The sequence below is a fragment of the Lates calcarifer genome, linkage group LG17 (assembly GCF_001640805.2).
Source record: "Lates calcarifer isolate ASB-BC8 linkage group LG17, TLL_Latcal_v3, whole genome shotgun sequence".
Lineage (NCBI taxonomy): Eukaryota > Metazoa > Chordata > Actinopteri > Centropomidae > Lates > Lates calcarifer.
The window spans coordinates 24,838,165-24,858,761 of NC_066849.1; the positions used below are offsets into that span (position 1 = coordinate 24,838,165).

The 20,597-nt window shown below is 40.3% G+C and overlaps 1 protein-coding gene across 1 annotated transcript in view; it reads left to right on the forward strand.

Moving 5' to 3' along the window:
• Positions 1-20,597, forward strand: part of nos1apa (nitric oxide synthase 1 (neuronal) adaptor protein a) — a 131,437-nt gene that overhangs the window by 102,938 nt on the left and 7,902 nt on the right. Inside the window, 3 exon segments of the mRNA XM_018670872.2 lie at positions 1,289-1,320; positions 1,322-1,459; positions 14,919-15,080. Coding sequence (XP_018526388.2) covers positions 1,289-1,320; positions 1,322-1,459; positions 14,919-15,080 — 332 coding nt within the window.

Sequence of the window (20,597 nt, forward strand, 5' to 3'; positions counted from 1 at the left end):
CCCTGCTAAATGGTGAATCATTGCTGGATTGCTATGCAACAAATGAAGCAGTGTTCTATTGTATTGTAGTGAATTTGGCTTTTTTTAACTTAGTGAACTCTTTTCATATGATTTAAATGTAAATTTACGTAAACTTTGGATGTGAGCCTTAGTGCAGTTGGTTTTAGTTGCCAGAAAGTAAATGCAATTCTGTCTCATAGGCAGTTGTGGATAACTTTGCTTAAACAAAACAAAAAAAAGAAATATGCAATTAAAAATGTACTCGAGCTCTGGCACCTTATACAGTTTACTTTGGGTGAGGTTGTGATACCCAGCCAACAACTTCAGGCACTGTAGTCAAGGGAAGGAAGTGTTCCAACAACTGTGACAAACAATGTTAGAGTTGTGTTCTGCTGAGGCAAATCAAATACACTTCAGATAGGGAAATATTTGACAAAATTCAGACTGCTGTAGGCAAAGACAATGTTATAATTCTGAAAAGGTTTTCAAAACCTATTTGGTTAAATCAACATGGGACCCTTTGCTAGAAATCAGTCTTTTCTGTGTTGTCTTTATAGGAATATTTTAAATTATTCATGTCTTTCAGTGTGATGATCCAATACAAATGTGTTTTATAGAACTGGGCTGGATGGTTTCCTTTGCCAAAGATATTTCAAAGAAATCTAATTTGGTCAAAAAATCAATCTTTACCAAATAACACAAGGAGGAATGTCTCAATTCATTTTTGACAAAGAAGTCAAATAGAGGCCAGTTTCAAGGTCATGATTTGATTAAACAAGTGTGGATGGAAAAAGAATAAGAGGAAGAGGAAGAGTGCTCGGCTCATCCTGAACTGTTTTGTTTCTGTCTGCTTTGGTTTTTGTCTCATACACAGCCAATATTGTTGATCTCCATTGTTAATTATATCTGCTTCAGTGAAACCACAAACTGCATCCCATTTGGACCAATTTGTCCCATTAAATATGTATTAACTGCAATTAGAGCACCGTTTAAAAACTCAAACCACAAAATGGAAACTCCCAGGCAACTGAGCTGTGCTGTGTATTCATATTTACATTGTGTTATGGCTCTTTGTGTGGTAATATGGAGACTATGCATTAAATCTTCAGTATTATTCAAGCACATATATATACAGTGGTATACAATGGCTGTATTGATAATGTTTCTTACCTGAGTGTATTCATGTGTGTCCACCCATGTGTGCGTGTGTACATGCTCATGCCTACATGTGTGTATGCAGGCGTGCGTGCTTATCCACCTGTATGTGTGTGTACTTTCCTCGGCTCAGCTCGGGAGCTAACGGGTGCGGAGAAGACGGCTGACCGTCGCCGAGGAGACGGACATCGATGCGGAGGAGGTGAGCCAGGTGCCGGCAGCAGAGGAATTAAACCTCAATAGAGGAGTGACTGATCTGGACGCCACAGCCAAGACACCTGATGTAAACCACACAGAGAACAAGGTAAATCACCCTACACATGTATATGTACGGTATGAGAGGTTTTTCCTCTTTGAACAGCAGAGGCTTATGTCAAATCTCCTGTGATGCCAACGTGGCTGTGGACAAATGACTGTTAAGAAATAATGTCTAGATACACAATAGAGAATAGTGACAGTGTTTGGCTGAAGGTGAGTTCTTTCTTACTTTAGGGAGAGTTTCAGGTTGATGTGTTGTGTTTGGACTGAAGATTGAAGATTCACTGCCAGGGAATAAAAACTGATCTCAATGGGACAACAGAAAGACTAAAACTTTGCCTTGGCTTTTGCAAGTTGACTCTCTTGAGGTCAAAGTTCATTCGCCCTGGGCTGGTATCACTGGTCTTGAATTGGATTATTTTAATTCATAAAAGGTTTGGACAAAATTGCAATGTCTCATGGAAAATTCTGGACTTGGATGAATGTGTAATCCTCTCCTAGTTTTATGTTACAATCCTTTCCACCATTAAATCATTACTTTTAAGAAGGAAATGATTTTAGTTTCTTCCAGAAGCACTTGTGAAACTAGAAAGATAATAGTTTTTCTATATATATCTGTAAGACCAAGAGAAACATTTTTGGTGATCTTTGGTTCCTCAACTATCATCTGTGGCCGTATGGTTAGCTTTTATGACTTACATCTGACTTTCTTGGATCTTTCTAATATGACAGCTTGTTAATAAAAGGTCAACGCTCAGCTGGGAATGATATACTAACATTATTCTTGGCTTAATTTGTGAAAAGAAGGTGGTTGTAGAGGGGATTGATTTTTAACGTGGTATTTTATTAGGTTAAGGCTGACTCACCAGCAGCACATCTTCACTTCAGTGTCATGACAAGAAATGCTTAAACATTTAGGATGGGGGCGGCTTCCTGGAGACCGAGGGGTTCAAGTACTCACCATAAACATACAGCAACAGCATACCTGGTTCACATCCAGCTGGAGACCTTTGTTGCATGTCATTCCTCATCTCTGTTCTTTTATTTTCATCATTTTTTACTGTCAGCTCTTTAATAAAAAAAGAAATATTGAATTTGTGCCATAGTTAAAGCAAAGTTTATTTATTAATGTTGGAGGTGGGGCTCAGGGAAAAGAAGTCAAGGAAAAAGCTCCACACAAGGTTGGTTATAAAGTGCATCAAAATCTTAGAGCGATTTCAGGTTAAGTCTTGGAAACCTGGAAGGAAATCAAGTATCTGTTCATTCTCTTGTGACCAGGCTGAACCCTGAAGTGTAACAGTGGATATTCAAAGTTTAGACAAGCCTTCAGATTTTCTACTTTCATGTCTTTGATTCTCTCGTACTTCTAAGATTTCTTTTAGGCCTCAAATGAAAAACCTTCTTTCACTGATTTGAATATATATGCCTGTATTAACCAGCAGTAACATCAAGTTAACACCAAATCAGCATAAGTGTAGAAATAGCTGTCTGCCGCTATCACGTTTCTATTCAGAAGCTGTCTAGTATATTGGCAGCTGAGCTCCAAGACTACTACGCTGGTCATGCAGTTTGTGTGTTTGTGTTTATACGGCCTCATAGTGATAGAGATATGATACAGCTCAGTCAGACCGTCTGCTCTCTGGCCTGTGGAAACTCACCACCAGCAGTCTATCTTTAACCAGAGAAATGGTCTGTGGCCTGTCTGGAGGTGTGTGAGCCCGGCTGTGTGGCTCAGCTGGCACAGTGGCCGGGATTTACAGTAGTATGGAGGTGTAATTGTGTTTTTGATTGAGGCGGCAGTGGGAGGACGGCACCGCGTGATGAGGGCAGAGAGGGGTGTGTAGGCTGATGTTTATTACATTACTCTTTGGCTTGAGACCTTGGACTCTGCATCGAGTTGGCAACAGTGTTGTATCATAATCATTTTATTATGTTTTTATTTTTTATCACTTCCTGCTCCATGGCTTTGCTGAGTGAGAGAGAGAGCACCTGGCCTGGCTCCATGTGCAACAAAATATGACTCGTATTTTCATCCTCGCTGCTTTGTTAAAGTGAAATATTGCTTTTGCATTTTTTGTATTTTATTGCAACCTTTTCTTCCATTTAAGGTCCATTTGGAGAAATTATTGCTTTTCATAGTGAGATGCAAGCTCATCTATCCCCTGAATCTATATAAGCAAAAATGTTTATCCTGAACATATCTCCAAAACATATATTTCATTTGTTTTCCCTATATAGCTGCTCCTGGCATCTAAATTGTAGTTTTGGTAAAATATTAAAAGAATCAGCACATTGACTTGAAGCGTGCGTCACCCACACAATGAATGAAACCCTCATAGAAAAGCTCGGGGCAGTGGCTATGCTCTACACTTAACAGAGGTGCTGCAGTGTACATTTGCAAAACAAATCATTTAGTCATCAGTCTTTTGCTTTTTAAACCAAAAAGTACAGTTATTTCAGAATCTCTAAAATATAAAAATTAAATAAAATTTGACTTCTGATGAAGCATGAATCTCACCTCTCGCTCGTCCAAGTAAGTTTTATAGTGCAGCCTCTTCTTTGTGGTGCACCTAGACATAATGAGCTCATTACTGCTCCCTCAGGTCACAGTGGGTTTTTTTTCCCACGCAGGCCACAAGGGGCAGCAACGAGCCCGTTCCAAACTTGAAAACAAACTTCAACAAGTAGCACAAAGGTGAGATTTATACTTTATCAGAAGTGTTTTCAAAGTTTTTTTTCACTTTTACAAGAGAAAAGACTTTTAAGATGGGAACTAACTAGTTGATTTTGTGAATGTATGTCTGGGTAACCACCCCGTCCCTGTCAAAGTGCAGCACACTGCCGCTTCACACAGCAAGGCTGCAGCTTTTCTTACCAGGAAAAAAATCAGTACATCAAGATTCATCACTGGGCACTTTAGAGAGAGAAGATGAGGCCTGAAAAGACGCCAGTATTTGAAACTCAGTTGCAGCATTTGCCAAACTTGCGGTTTTAGCTAGGCAATTATCTCAGAGGGTGAATCTGCCAGCACAACTAAGAAAATGTCTTGCTTTGCTTCTGCTGCTCAGTCAGTTGCATTATTTATGCTTACTGCTGGTCACACACACACAACACCTGATGCAAAGGAAAGTTTTTGTTTTTCAGCTCATGTTCTGTTTCACCTTGCCACTAAAAATGTCAAAAAGTCCCCTTTGCAGGAAAAGCCCTGGTCTGTAGTTAACTCTGGGCAATTAAGTACTTCCTCAGGCACTCTCAATTAATGGTAAATAATTAAGCAGACAAGCTGTTAGGCAACACCCCGGGCCAGAGTTTATTAAACTTTTCATCACGACCCCAATGAGAGACGTTATGTCACCGTAGGCTCCAGACTCACTGAAACGAACCTGTTAACTCACACCATGAGACTCACCAGAGCAGGACTTTGAGACCCAGTCTGGGTCCTGACTCAGAGTTACAAAACCAAGCTATTCAGCTGTTTAACAGTCCTTGGGTCCCATTAATGTTAGAGTTATGAGACCTTTCATTACAGCTCCTGATTGAAAGCAACACAGCGTGAAATCACTGAAACAACGAGCTCCCAGCAATGACCTCTATTCTCAGGTCATTGGAGGAAGTGTGTGTCTGTGTGTGTGACAGTTTGCAAAGCTGCTTTTGTGCATACATATACTGCAGGTATTCTTTTCTTTCTCCCTTTGACACATTGGTCACTTGTAACAGCTTGACAGATTAAATGGGAATGCGCAGGGACAAGTGGGGGAGGGTAACGTTGAATAAGATGTGTGTGCGTGCGTCTGTGTGCCTTTACGTTAGTTTCCACGTGCATGCATTTTTATTACAGAACTGAGTGTGTATGTTCCCGAGCAGAGGGATTTGATTCACTACAGGGTTTCTCTGGAAGCTCATGAAAGGGAAAGCAGCCTGTGAGTGTTAAAGTTCATTCTCTTCCTGTCAGCTCCCGTTAGACTGACAAATCCCTCGGCACCCTGCATCCAAGCGATCCCAGAGGACTCGGGGAGCACGCATCAATCCCATCTTGGGCTCTGTGTCCATGGGGTCAAGTCAGGACATTTACTTTTAAAAGGCTTGCCAGGAGGACAATTTATACTAGACAAATTGGAAAGACCAAATCACAGTTTAGAGACAACTACATTTTACATGTTTCAAGAGGCTGCAGTGTTTTGTTGGCAGAGGACGGGTACTCATCGATGGTTTCAATAAAAAGTGAGTGCTGTGCATAACAAAAGAGAAAAAGACAAAAGATCTGACTGTGCCTGAAACTAAATGTCAAGATGATTTAAGAGCCTCAACACAGAATTCCTTTCTCTAACATCAATCTCGTGTTTATAAGCTCCTGTTCAAAAACAGGAGCTCAGTGCAATAGTTTAAGTAAGAGGTGGTTTTTCCTTTGTGGGTGAATTAGACAGAAAGACAAGTGGAATGTGTGTGTGTGTGTGTGTGTGTGTGTGTGTGTGTGTGTGTGTGTGTGTTCACATGGGCATGTGTGCTTTAAAGTGAGGCTGTACAACAAATGCTTTGATGGAGGTTTTGCCTCTGGCCCAGTTTCAGATGCTGTCAGGCAGGTGTAAACACTCTGATCTCTGAGTGCAGCACTACAGGCAGCACTCCACTGACAGCACTCCTGCTCTTTTTTTCTCTTGTGCCATCATTAGTTCGCATCAGTTGGTCCAGCCCTGGAATTACAAGCACAGCCTTACATGGATGGATCACTGAATGGTCCTGATGGGCACAGGTCTTTGGGCCCAAAGGATCAGGGGAGTCTCTGTTTGAAGTGACTTGTTGGAAAGTCACAGAGTTTAGTTAAATTATTATAATATTATTATTATTTATTGTTCTTGATCTTTTATCAGACTCTTAAGTATTGAGTATCACCAAGTCCACCTCAGTATTTGTTTTTAGTAACACTTAATTTACAGATCTATAATGTCGAGCTCTGTAATTGGTACAAATAAACAGATATGGAGAATAACATTTTCAATAGTAAGTAAATAATGAATTAATATTCACTCTGCTTTAAAATGGAGCATTTCTTTCCTATTTTCCTTTTAATTTGAACCAAATGACAATTATTTGAAAGTTAACAGTGTTAACATTGTTTATGTTTATTTTGCAGCTGCACAGCACACTGACACTATAGTATCATTAAATACACAAATGTCTAAAGCAGTTTAAATGAGAGCCAAATATCTCTGCATTAAAAAAAAAGAACCCACAATTGCAGTGCTATTTTTGAGCCATCACCTGAGCGTTCTGGTTCACCTGTAACATGTCACACATCAGGAAACATCTGGGGTCTTGCTCCCATGTAGGTTGTTGGGGCTCTTGCATGTTTGTGGTGTTGTCTCATAATCCATCCCTGTGGCCCAAGTGTGGTGGTTATTTGTTGGTCCACCTGATGCAAATTAGTTGTTTCTCTGTCTAGACCTTCGTATTTTGGGATACAATAAACACAACAGTTTCTAAAGGTCAAAAATGCAATATTAGACTTACAGCATGTTTCATTTTCTGCAGAATGCGTTTATATTCCAGAGTAATTCCTATCTCAGAATAGATCATTGAAGTGCATGTTTTTAATATTCACTTCCTTATTGTAATTTGTATTAATTCTATGTCAAAGTCTTGACATGGTGGTGATGCTGTTATTAACTATAAATTGCTTCTCACCAAAATTAATATCATTATTTATTTTCTTGTCAGTTGTTTTTCTTTATTTTTTTTCTTTACATCATTTGATGTCTCTTTCAATAAACTAGTTACATAATTAATTAATATGAATGTTGCTAATGTTTGAGCAAACAGCAAAAGTGACTTTATTTTATACATAAAACTCCAGGGATGTACAACATGACTATAGGGTTACAGGGTTTTAGAGAGACTTCAGTTAGACTGAAACCATCATGAATGCTGTTTTCACACATAAGATTACTTACACGGCCTCAGGACAATGGTGTGATGATGACATCAAGACATGTGTAGGAAGAAGGGAAAAGGTGTGAGGAGGAAGTGGAGCTAAACACAAAATGGTAGAAATCACAGTTTTTCTGTCTGCGTGACTTGGAGGTGAAATGTGTTGGTGCACATGATGTAGCCATCGATCGAGAAGACAAGCTGCAGAGCCAGGAAGATTAACAAGGAGTTAGGCACAGGGCAGCTTCCTAAAATGCAATCAGTATGTTTTTGAAGTTTGCTCACACAGACCTCAGGAGCTGAATGTGAGTGTGGAGACAGAACAGAAAGGACTAATAATATGTCTAAAAGCACAGTTATGAACCCTTTGAAATGAAGGCGATTTATTTTCAGCTCATCTCGATACTCGCACCTCTCTCAAGGAGAAGGTGTGTCACATCTATGCATGTTAAGTTTTTCATTTAACGACATTTAGTCCCGCGTGTCATTTAACTGAGTCGTGGTTAGGGTTATTTGAGAAATTACGTGGCATGAAATGACATGTTGAAAGATAAGAATGCGTAGCGGTAACACATGAAATCAAATGTTGTTCATGTTCCATTTGGTGATACCAGGCTGAAACATTTGTAATGTGGACAACTCTGCATTCTTCCTGTTAAAAGTAAACATGACAGAAAGCTTCTGGCAGTTCTGGCTTTTCTATATGCTTTATCGTTACTATATAATTGGTATTACAGACATCAGAATATTAGAGTTAATACATAGCATATGGTTTCTTAACAATTAGTGCATAAACACCATGTACTGTAAGAACTAAATGTAGGAAGTCACATTCAATTCAGCTATCTCATGGAAAGAGTATAATACTTGGAAGTTTTAAGTGCATGTGTCTGTTGTTGTCCATTACTAACTGGTAAGCCAGAGGCTGTTTTGTAAGTCCAGAGTCTTCCTCTGTTCTCCATCTTTTTGCTGAGAGTTAACAATTTCCACTTCTCCTCTGCTTTAAACGTACGACACACACACACATACTCACATTGGGTCTTTTACCTTGGCTGTCTCCTCAGCAGCCTTACAGGACAGAGACTTATCTTTTCAATACTCTTTACAGACAAGCAGGCAGTGAAAATGCAGCCTCTCAACTTTTCACTGACTCTAAACCCGATGGGTTTGTTTGAGAATATCTGTGGACCCATAAATAACGGAGAGACCAGACCTAGTTTTCTGCTGCTGGGGTTGTTTCTCTTGATAGCCTCACAGTCTGATGATTTGATTTCTCAGTACCTTGCGTATGGGAATGTTTTTCCATGGGTTGTGAACTGATAACAAACTACAAGACATATTACCCAACTGAGAGTGTAAAACAGTGACCTTTTGATTGTAGGCAGAGCTGAGTCAGTCCAGGTTTGCTTGGAGTTGTGAGTTTTCCATTGGCTCAGACGATCATACACACTTTGACTCCCACACATTGACTTTGTTTCTCCCCTCTCTCTCTCTGTGCCTCTATCACTTGACTTTCCACTTCATTAGCTTCCATTTTGTGCCAACATTCAATGTCTTTTTTTTTTTTTCCCCAAACTGGGGCATGTTCATGCCAGGAATCCAGTATTCAGTGCAGACGTCCTTCATAGAAGATTTAGACAATCGTTTCACTCCATTTCTCCACAGAAACCCAGAGTTACAAAAATCTTCTGTGGTTTGATCGTCCAAATCTGTTCAGCTGTTAAACTCTGTGATAGATGGCAGCCCTCAAAGAATGAAGTGGACAGTTTAACTCCCTGGAAAACCTGGGAAGTTATGAAATAAAAAAGTAAGTGTGAAAAGATCATCTATAACCAGCTCGATGGAAACAAGTAACAGAAGTAAAAATGCCATTTCTTTTTGTCTTTAAATCAAGGATTACTTAAAAAGATTTACTGTAAATGCAAATTTGATTAATTGAATGTTCCGTCTCTGCACTGTAACAAACTACACACACACACACACACTCACACTCAGTTCTTGTGAGAGTCAGGATGATCTGTTGAATCTGGATTTCTCATCAGCGCTCAGTTTTATTCTTGCTGTTATATTTCAGTATAACTAGAGGCTGAATGGACAGCCATGTGCTGCTGAACGCCAGGAGTCAGCAGGTTTTCTTTACTTGTGACTTCATTTATCAGTTGGGTGATCTGATTTGTCCTCTCTCCCTAATAATAGCTTGCTTTAGTTTTTGTTTGGACAAAGATCTATTCATAAAATGTAAAAATACAAACTCTGGATGATGGAAAATCTTCTTAGCAAAGTATTCTGGGAAAGTAAAAACTGAATTTATTCTGTGCTGCCCTACTGTAATACCTGACATAAAACTGTGATGTTTTCACTCAAGGTCATCATACCATCAGAATCTCATACTGACTCATTACATTACATGAGTGAAGGTTACATGCTTTGTATTGACTTAAATGAAAAATACCTCTTTCTGTCAGAATATAAATAATGTTCCTGACATTGGCAAATCACAGTCCTGATCCACAGAGCCAAGAGCCCTGCTGTGTTCCTGGTCTAAAACAGTCACAGATTAGACTGGAATCAAAGCACATACAAATTAATGCCAGAGTGACTGTGTGGCATCATTAAAAAGAAATAAGACAACCATTAGCCAGGGCAACAAGAAATGGCATATTGAATAGTTTGGACAGCAGTGGTTGTGGTGAAAGAGAAACAAAGGCAGCTAAAATAACACATGGACACAGACGCCCTCAAATCTTTCTCACAGGTGCAGATTTTCTACAACAAGCTCAGTGACTGAAGCTTTTCATCTGTTCACTTCTCAAAAAGACAACCACCTCATGTTGTTGTTGAAATTGGAAATAGCCAGTGGGAATGTGAGACGAAATGGAAAGCCTTATCTTAGAGGTAGCACGACCACGTCACATGCTATTGTTGGTCAGCAGCAGATTGTTAGTGGCCTGGTGTTTTGAAAATTTGGCTTAGTTTGACCAGAAAGCCTGTTCACACTTTGAAGCCCAAAACCAAAGAGCTGCTTTGCTTTGATGTGAATATAACATTTTCTTTCTTGAAACATGCTCTGAGTGAGTATAACTATTAGTATTACATAGAAATCCACTACACAACATAAAGAAAACATATCTCAGTGAGGTAAATTGCTTTCTACTGTTCTACTTTTGTTTTGGAGCATTTTTCTTTTCAGTATTCCCCCAAATAACCCGACCATCACAAATCATATTGAGACGTTTGCAAAAGAAATAGCAATGTTTCATATCAAACCCCCCCTAACCCTAACAGCCTAATGGCTAGGTTACCACTAATAATATACTCAAGATGCCTGTGAAGGAGCCACAAGACATTTGTGTCTTTAAGGGTTCTGCTTATGTAGAAAATCTCAGGAAATGTGTTAGAGTTCACCAACTAAAGTAGCACGGAAATCAATTATTATAATCAGCGACTGTAGCTTCCTAGATTTACAACACTGGTTACTTTGTGAGGTATTCTGTTAGAGGGAACCTTAGCTGAAGGGAACACCTTTACCCAAATAAAACTACTGCTATATAATGACTGTTAGAGTTGATGGTATGATCTGATATTACAGTAGGTCGCAGTAGAGTGATCTCCCAGGCTTTTACTCAAGAGCCTTTGATAAAGTTGTAAATCTGTAGCTGAGGCTGTCGGTGGTGGAGGAAGCCAGACCCTGTCTAACCTTTTAGTGTTTTATTGCTTGTGTGTGTCAGTGTGTGTGGGAGGGGACGGAGTGTTTGACAGACAGAGAGCAACTAGTGTAATCACAGCTGGAGGAGGAAAAATAAAGACTTCCTTTATCTGCTGCCATCTATCTTTAGTTTCCTTTCTGTATCTTTTTCAAACCCTCTTTTTCTTCCCGGTTTTCTCCCTCGTCTCGTTCCATCCTTCAATGAGCGTAACGAGTGGCTAAAAGATAAAGGCAGACTCCAGCTGCATGCTAACAACCTGTATTAGCATGTGTATGTGTGGGAATTAGATGGTAATATCTGAGTTTCCCTCAGGCATAGCAGACTTGAGCAGTTATCTTGTGGAATTTCGGCAGCGGCCTGCTGTTTTTCTCCATCCTCTTTAACTCCCCCACTCAGTTTGGATATTCTGCTGTACTGTCTTCTGTAATTGGCTTCGACTGTGGTAAACAAGTTTAGGGTTCAGTGTACAGAGGTGGATTGTTGTTCCTTATTCTGCACAGTAAACACAGTACAGAGAGGCTAAAGCTATGTTTGAATATTCAGGCTTTCACTCAGCAAACTCTCAAAGACCCGTGTGTGTGTGTGTCTGTGTTTGTGTGTGTTTGTGTGTCATAATGGATTCAATGCTTGTCTCAGTTTTTGTCTCTAAAAATGAAAATTGATCATGATGATCCATCATCTAAGTCATTTACTCATTCATGTGTCCCATATGAAAGTTTACAAGTTTAGTTTACAAATGCAATTTTTCTCAATTAACTTCATCCATTGAGTGCTTCAAATCTCATATTTTCCCATTCTATTAAGCATCTTCTATGACATTTTTTCATATGCCATAACCCCGCCTGGTTGTGTCACTCATTTCTGAGGAGGCACTCCAGGCACCAGCTCCTGAGAATAATTTGTCATCCAATCTTCAGAGCTGCTTGGGCCCAAAATACTGTGGCATTTTTTGAAATTATAGTAATTGGCTCAAGGGGATGCTTATAATTAGAGGTCAAAACAAGGTGACATTTTTCAGCTGAAAATTCAGTTTTGCCCAGAGGGAGCAAATGTTCAGCGCTGACTTGTTGTTTCGTTGCCTCTTTATATGTTTTGGTTACTTCTTCTGTTAAAGCTGCATTATGGGATTTGTGAAATATTCCAAAGCAAAGTCACAACAATAAAATGTTGATACACTTTAATCAAGACCAAAGCTCATTACGCTGTCGTGGCTAACATGTTAGCAAAGTATCAACTACTATTACATGGAGCAGATTAGACTCTGATTGAAGTTGTGTTTTTGTCCACTTGAAAAATCCAAATTCAGAATTCAGTCTCTTTTTTGCCCTGGTTTGGTTTTATCTGTGGGGTTGTTTAGCTAAACAAAGGTTAAAAGCTGTGTAGGGTTGCTAAATTCAGTGTTGCTTGTTAATTCTGCTTTTCTGACAGTTAGATAGTTTTGGAAAACTCCTGCCCCCACACCTTTCCAAAGTCAGATAAGGGGGGCTCTGACCATTTCTCTCCAAAATAGATGATCTGACATTCATGCCCTTTTCACGCCATGACTGGCTAGCTGTGTGGTGGTGAGAAACGAGCCAGGGTTTGAACATTTCTCTCACTATTTCCATCACTTTTCACATGAACAAGTGAGCGCTTCTGTTATCCCCATATTCAAATAATATCACATCTGCCTCCTCTATGTCACCCAGCTTTTCACAAAAATAGGTTTTTAATTTTTTCTGCATCTTCAGTGCTGCATGATTAACACCCCACTCAGATATGTCCACCTAATTACCATGGAAGGTACTGTCTCCTGAAATAGGAACGTTTTTTTGGGATAATGTCAGAAACGACTGCTCAAATGTACATTTGGAATGGAATTTCTTTTCCGTCCGTGTTCTGTGTCGTTCTGCTGCTGCTGACAGCCTGTTTACGTCTGTCGCCTCTTTCAGTTTCTGTATAAATTGAGAATAGTTCCCGTGTCCACAGCGCCACAAATCCAAACATGTCATCATTTCTCCTCTCTGTTAGTCTGAGTGCTGAATCATCTTATTCACTCTTCCACTTACTGAACTTTCACTGTTTGCCAGACAACAGTCACTGTTTCAAAGCTACAGCAGCAGTCCCATTTAGCATCCCGCACTTAGCAGCTGAGCAGTCTGCAAGTAGCTACTATGAGAAAAAGGTGAATGATGTGTCTGTTTTGAAGAGGCACTTCAAGAGAAAGGGAGTCTATTTCATGTGATCTTTCATGTTACAACTAATTTTCCCTTGTTCTTTTTCTTTCTCTCTCTCTCTCTCTCTCTCTCTCACACACACACACACACACACACACAGACACACAGAGCTGCTTGAGACTTCCTCCTTGCCATTCATTACGTGATGGCACCAAACAGCCGTCAGCTTGGATAATTTCCTCTCATTAACCTAAAAGATCCAACTCAGACAGGCTATCAGTCACATATCCCTCTCATGGAGAGAGTGTGTGTGTGTGTGTGTGTGTGTGTGTGTGTGCGCGCGTGCAAATCATTGTCTATGTGTCACCAGAAGGTGTTTAAGAAGAGACAGATGGTGAAGTATTTGGCACAGATTCCTTAAGGCGGGTTCAGGTTCAATTTAACCAGGTGCCGACTTGTTTGTTTGCAGACCCCTCCCCGTGTCGAAACTCCAGTGGCTTTGAAGTTCCTTGTGTCCCCTGTTAGTGATGTGACAGAGCTGCCAGCCATGCAGCTGTTTTCAGAAATGTATGATATCCAGCAACCAGTTGATGTGGATCTGCTGTAACTGGTACGAGTTGGAGAAAACAGGATCAGTGGAGCAGGAGCTTGCTTTTGCTGTTGTTCCAACATACAGTTCAAAGAGCTTTTATTTTCATTGCTTGCTTTTACATTCAGTATCTGAAACTCATATCTACAGGACAGGACCTTGCTATACCCCATGGTCCCACCCTGCACCAGTTGGTGGGAGCCACAATTCCTGAACTTTGCTCCTTAATCTTTCCTGCTGAAAAAAAAAATGGAGGAAAAAAATCACTTGTGCACCATAGCTGAATCCCCATCAGCAATGCTACATCTTTACTCCACTCTCAAATGTTGGATCTCATCATTAACCTCAAATGACTAAATGGTGCTGATGCTGTATTTTACCTGTAGAGTGATCAATCTGCACGACATAAAAACATTTGGACTGGCTGAATGATGGAGAGGGCACAGTGTGTCAGTGGTTACTGGAGCCCTGAAACAATTAGGATGCTTGATGGCGTCAGATGAAGGAGAACCAAGTCTCAAAGCTCATTATTGTTGGAGTGGAGCATTTCAGTGCTGCTGATCTGCATTCTCAGCGCTGCTCATTCCACACTGGTGCAACTAATCAGCAATTCTACATTTCAGATTCAGATTCTTGTTATGATGACGGCTTGTTCTCCAGGGCATTTTATTGATGCTATTGCTTGTCCTGATTATATTCATTTATTCATCAGTGATTTCTTATCTCCTTTTTTCTGTGTATTTGCATCCACCATCTTGAAAACTGAAAACTGATTCTTCAAATAGTAGTTTTTATGGAAGTTTTTCTTTAACTTAACATTTTCCATCAATATGGACATTGGACGCTTTTCCAGCCACATGATGAGAGTGAAAGGTATATAATCAAAAATGACATTTGAGGACATTGAATTGTGCAATATTATCTCTGTCGAGGCAGTAATTAGCCCCTGCCAAACCTTTTAAATGTTTTATATGATAGTCCAAAATGTTGTTTTTCCACCAAGGTAATTAAAAGTGTCATATTTGCTTAATTTCTGCTTCCTGTTTGAATCTTTGTCAAGTATATGTCGTAGTCATTTTAGGCCATTTTATACTGATTTCCTCTCCCTCTCTCTGTCCCTGGTGTCAGGCTTCAGAGGAGGCCTCTCTGTTGATGTCCAGCCCCAGGATGCTGCTCCCCGCATCAGGCACACTGCCACCAGGGGCCCCCCTCTCTGTCCACCATCAGATCCAACTGCTCCAGCAGCAGCTCCAGCAGCAACAGCAGCAGACACAAGTGGCTGTGGCACAGGTGCGTCTCTCACACATACACAAACACACGATTTTGTGCGTTTGAATGCTAAACGTATAACCAGTTATACCAGTTAGCGTTAGATCAAACACTCAAACATCTTTAACAAGTGAAAGAGATCAGCACCACCCTGGAATCCAATCTGGATTGAAAAGAAGTTACAGTGGTGCTGAGTGCAGCCAGCATCAGACATCAATCACAGGTTGAGTGGCTGCAGTGAAGAAGTGACTGGTAACAGCAAGGGCTTCAGGGCGTATGAACTGGATCAACACCCACATAAGGCCTCGAGACCAGAAACTGCAGTTTTAAAACTCAACACATCCCGTTTCTCACACACACGCGCTCCTGACCCAGAGGTGTCCCAGACAGTTAAATACTGATGTCTCATGGCTTCCAGAGATGGATACAGGAGTCCTGATTAAACTGCCAGCTCACACTGACCTGGGTTGTCCCCTTGTCTTGACCTGAACAACGTTAGACAGACTGCTGCCACAGCTGACAGCTCACACACTCAGACAGAGCGTGCCCAGACATAAATGTCATTAATTATACCAGAGGTCAACATCCGCTGGCAAAGACACAGCTGTAGATTGTTTTAAAAATTAGTCAAAACTACTTTGGCACATGAAAGGAGGATTTTACCTAATGTGGGATATTTCAAACCAGTAAGTGCTACCCAGCAGTCTTTCTGTCTGACCTTGGCTCTTTTGCCATTTAGCAGGGTTTCCCCAGTGGTCCTAACTTGTCTGAGCTGCTGTTAACAGTTCGCTCCCACACAGCATCTAAATTAGTTTCCACTGACTCTTCACTTTGTTTCTGTTTAGGCGTATTTGTCTTTTCAGTCTAACTTTGTGCTGCCATTTCCATTCGATTCATTGATCAACAGAAAAATCATCTACATTTTTTCTAAATGACCATAAGGTTTCCAGTCTGGGCGTCAGAACCCTGAGTCACAAGATACATCTGAAGTGTTTTTTTTCTTGTGAACACTTATACACTTATTCAAGTGAAGCAATCTGAGAAGTTTAAAATCCAGAGTTAATGCAGTGGTTTAAGTCCATTTTCAAAGGATTTGTTGAGTTTCTTTGTTATATATTGTGAATATCTTTGGGTATTGACGAGAGAAAACATCATTTCAATCACCTTGGCCTCTGGGAACTGTTGATCAAGTTCATTAAGTAACATTTTTTTGGACGGAATGAGTGATCCAGTAATAAGAAAAATCAATTCATACTATAAAGAACTGTGAGCTGTGGTCCTAAGTAATGGAAACTGGTGTTGAATTGGTTCCTCAGAGGCATTATGTTTTCAGGTTGTCTGTCTGTCATATGCTAAAACATGTTGCCCTGCAAGAAGTTCTTTAACCAGTATTTGACGCCTTAGCTCAGAAACAGAAGGTTGTGATTCTAGTTGTTTCTGACTCTGGTGTCACATCATGCATTATTGTTTTAATGTGCTTTGGGTTTTTTAAATCTACAAAATCAAGTCAAATTATAATTTAATCAAACCAGAATTAATTAAAGCCACTTTATGTAATGAATGCAATTTACAGCAGCTGCAGTTTGTGCTGAGACCGAGGCTTCTCTCCCCTGCTCAGACTGCACTCACATGGACTGCAAACATTAACAGCTCCAGGGTAGTTTCACTGTAGCGTCCACATGCTTGTTTGTCTATGTATGTACACACAGATACACACCCAGAGGCATAAAAACATAACAGTGTTTTTCACCTTTTCTGGACAGTGTTGGCTTCTGGATGATTGAGAAACTCTAAACATGCACAGACAAATGAGCTGGTGTTTCAGTGTGCTGGAGGGAATCTCCAGGGGGCCCCATTGTTTTACTGAGAGAGAGAAGGAAACAGACAAATATAAAATATGTGTGGTCTTCGCTGTCAGACAAACTGCCTCTCACAGGTAAGCGTAAATTTACCTGAGGCTACTTCTAACCATCATTAATGCGGGAGAAGTAACAAACTCCACCTCTGAAGGTCAAATAGTAGAAAATAATAAGCTGATTAGTTCTGCTCAGATGATGAACTTTATGGATGAAGACACAGAGGAAGAGAGATATTACATGGCTGACACATTAGTATAATGTGTGAAAATGTGTGTGTGTGTGTGTGTGTGTGTGTTGTACAGTCCCAAAAGTTGTTTCCTGCTCAGAAAACTAAATATCTTTCCCTGCTGCCTTTGCCTCAGTTTCACATCAGAAAGTAAAATGAGTCTTTTCTGTCACAAAGTAACCTACTTAGTTCCATCATGTTAGAAGCTGTCACTGCTGTTGTTTATGATTTGATGATCTCAAACAGCAGACCCCCTCTGATTTTGCAGCGTTGTCAGGCGTGAGTGCATCTTACCCTCAGTAATGTTGTACTGTGCCAACACAACAACAGGCAGCAGTGATAAACAAAGACAAAGAGCCAGTATTGACCTCAGTACTTTCATGAAATAGACATTCAATGTTGGTATACATTCTGTAATTAGTTTCCTTTGTAGTAGTTTTCAGTGTGTGTGTGTGTGTGTGTGTGTGTATCCAGTGTTGCTGTTTGTAGTTTTATCTCTCTGTTCTCAGCCCTGTTGTTCACTTAAGTTACTGCTAATGCAGCTGGTGAAACAGAGTGGTTTTATTGCCACTGTCACCAGCAGCAGTCATTTTTTGGCATTTACTTTGGTCAGTTTAAAATGAGTGATGGAACAAGAAGCAGCAGCCACAGTGAACTGTAAGATGAAGGGCTCCATCTCCCCAGCATGGCAACACCTTTCTCTGTGCCCAGCTGTTGCATGGAAAACTACTGTTGCTTTCACTCATGGAAGCTTTTTAGTCGTCCTATTTAATTATGGAAGAAATCCCCTAAAAGGCCGAAGCAGTGATTATTTTCATCGTTGCCCCCTGTGCTGATGAAAATGCCTGCGATGTCATGGCCCCACCAGACGACTGTGGAAATATTCTTGATGTTGAACCCTGCTGCAGAGCCTGGGCAGAGGTCACAGTAAATGGAGGTAAATTAGCGAAGCTGGCCACAGCTAATCACAGCTCACTTAGGGATGAGTGGAAGTGGAGACGTTTAATGAAGTCAGGGAAGTGAGGGAGTACATCGACTATCTGTTTCAAGATGAAACTCACTCTGCAGATGCTGCTCAGTTGCTGCTTAATGAAATGTTTCCTCTCTCTGTCTTTCCAGTTTGCTTACTGATCTTTCCTTCACTCCTTCCTTCCCTCTGCTCCTCCCTCGTTTACTTCTCCTACTTCCTTCTTTCCCTTCCTCTCACCATCCCTTTCTTCTCCTTACAGCTATTTCCTCCTTATTTCTCTCCTCTTTCCTCTCTTCCCTTAAATTCCCTACCATCCTCTCTTCCTTCCTACAGCACCACCTACATTTTCCTTCCTTTGCTTGCTTATCTGTCTTCCAGCCGTCTTTCTGTTTTTATACATCATCGCTCCCTCATTCTTTCCTGCACTTCTGCTCGGACATTTCTGGTTTTCTCTCACTTCATCAAGCACTCACTCGCCCTCTTATACACATTACAAGTGTAAGTACGTTTCAAATGGTTTCCTTATCATTGCACCAGCAAAATGATCATTTTCCCTTCAGTCTTTTCCTTCAAAACTGAGATTAAAACCAGAGACAAACCAGTGTTGGATGGGTTTCAAACACTTGCACATCAAAGGGACCTGGCGTGGGCAGGCAATGCTATGATGATAATCCTGTGTGAAGAGTACATCCTCAGCAACCAACCCTGTGGAGTCACAGCACACAACCAACAGTCCTAATCCCCTTACACCACCAACGGGAGAATCACAGTTTTTCAGTCTTGTCTGAAAGGGAAATGGTACCGTTTAAGCAGCCTTATCTTCCATTTTCTACAATTTCTGCATTTTTACAAGATTAGGAGGTAATCCAACATGTCGTGATTTTTTTATGCTCTCATTTTGTCTCCGCCAAGTGCTCTTTGCTGCGGTGGTTTTACCGAGCATTTTCCAGGGATAACAGATCATCAGTGTGTCCTCTTTTTATTGGATTTTCGGTCAAAGTTTGAGTTTCTGAAAGTGGCTTTTAAGCAGTTTGTTCACCACTCATTTCTAACTGCGTAGCTCTTGTACTTTTTAGACTCAGCTCATGTTTATCAGGAATATGTGTAATATGTGTCTCAAGAATGAGCCTGAACATTCACTTGCGAGTCAAACATTTCTCAAAAAGTAGGATTTTGAAGCTTAAAGTAACCTTTAGAAAAGTCTTAGTGTGATTCTTGCCCACTGAGACTACAGTTGTGTCTGCTCACAGTGTCGTCCCTCTAGCACTGAATCAGCCAATAGCAGGCCTCCAAGGGTTACATGTCATGGCTGCATCACATCAACCTTTACAGCTTTTTGCAGACTTTCACATGATTAAGATAATACCTTAATCACATCTTATAGCTGACTCTGGTATGCTTCAATGCAGGAGGAAAGGTTATAAAAGATATTTTACTTAGAGTTACATTAACAGTATGATGTGAAACCAAAAGAAGGAGATACTTATCCATTAAATGTTTGTATATAAATCAACATGAAAATGAAGCATTTCCATAAAACATTCACTGCCAAGTTTATTGTTTTCATCTCATAAGATTTTCCAGATTATAAAGTGTGTAGCTGTTGTTTCCACTGAAGTTATCTGTGTTATTTGGTCTCAGCATTGTAAAGAACTGACAGATGGAAGGAAACTGTAGAGAAATGTCAGATTGTGAGAGAAGGAGTTGGAAAGATGGAAATTGTCCTTGGGCACTGTTCTGTTCTGGGGAACAGTTATGAACAATGAAAGCAATAAAAAGGCAGAGAGATTCTGCTGCTTAATTAGAGTTTTAAGGAGTCATTTCAGTCGCTTGAAGCTCCTTCAATTTCACAACACTCAGATAAGAGGGAAGAAAACGTTGGGTAGCAGCAGGTTTTACTACCAAGGGACCACCACAGTGAAACACAAGTGGAGCACCTTTTAATTGGCTCTTTGTCTGAGTTCTACTTTTAGAAAGAGGGTTTAATTCCTCTCTCTTTAAGTTTTTAAAGGCAGTATTGCTGCTAAACTAGCGAGTTGTTATCATACTATGACAGTGTGGCTGATTGTGTCCATTCTACTTTTTGTGCATTTGTATTTTAATTCTAAAAGATGTTTATTTCAGTTTGTACCTGTTAACCAGCAGCCTCTGAGAGGGATAATCTCCTGCAGACAGGAGGAGAAAAGCTAAACCTAATCTCCCCAATTTTTGCAGCAGTTATGTTTTCACCATGATTGAACCAATTTCCATCCATCCTGTATTTTTCACTACCTGATTACACTATAATTACATAAACAGAGCCACTGTTTATTAGGTCTAAAGATGTGTAATATAGAGGAGGAATTTACATTTTTTTCTATACCAGTCTGTTGCAGCGCTGAGGTACACATCCACAGAAAATGAAATGCATAATGTGGGAAATGGAGCTACAGCATCAGAGGGCTACGTTTCCACATGCAAATTCTAATTACAGTCACCATAGC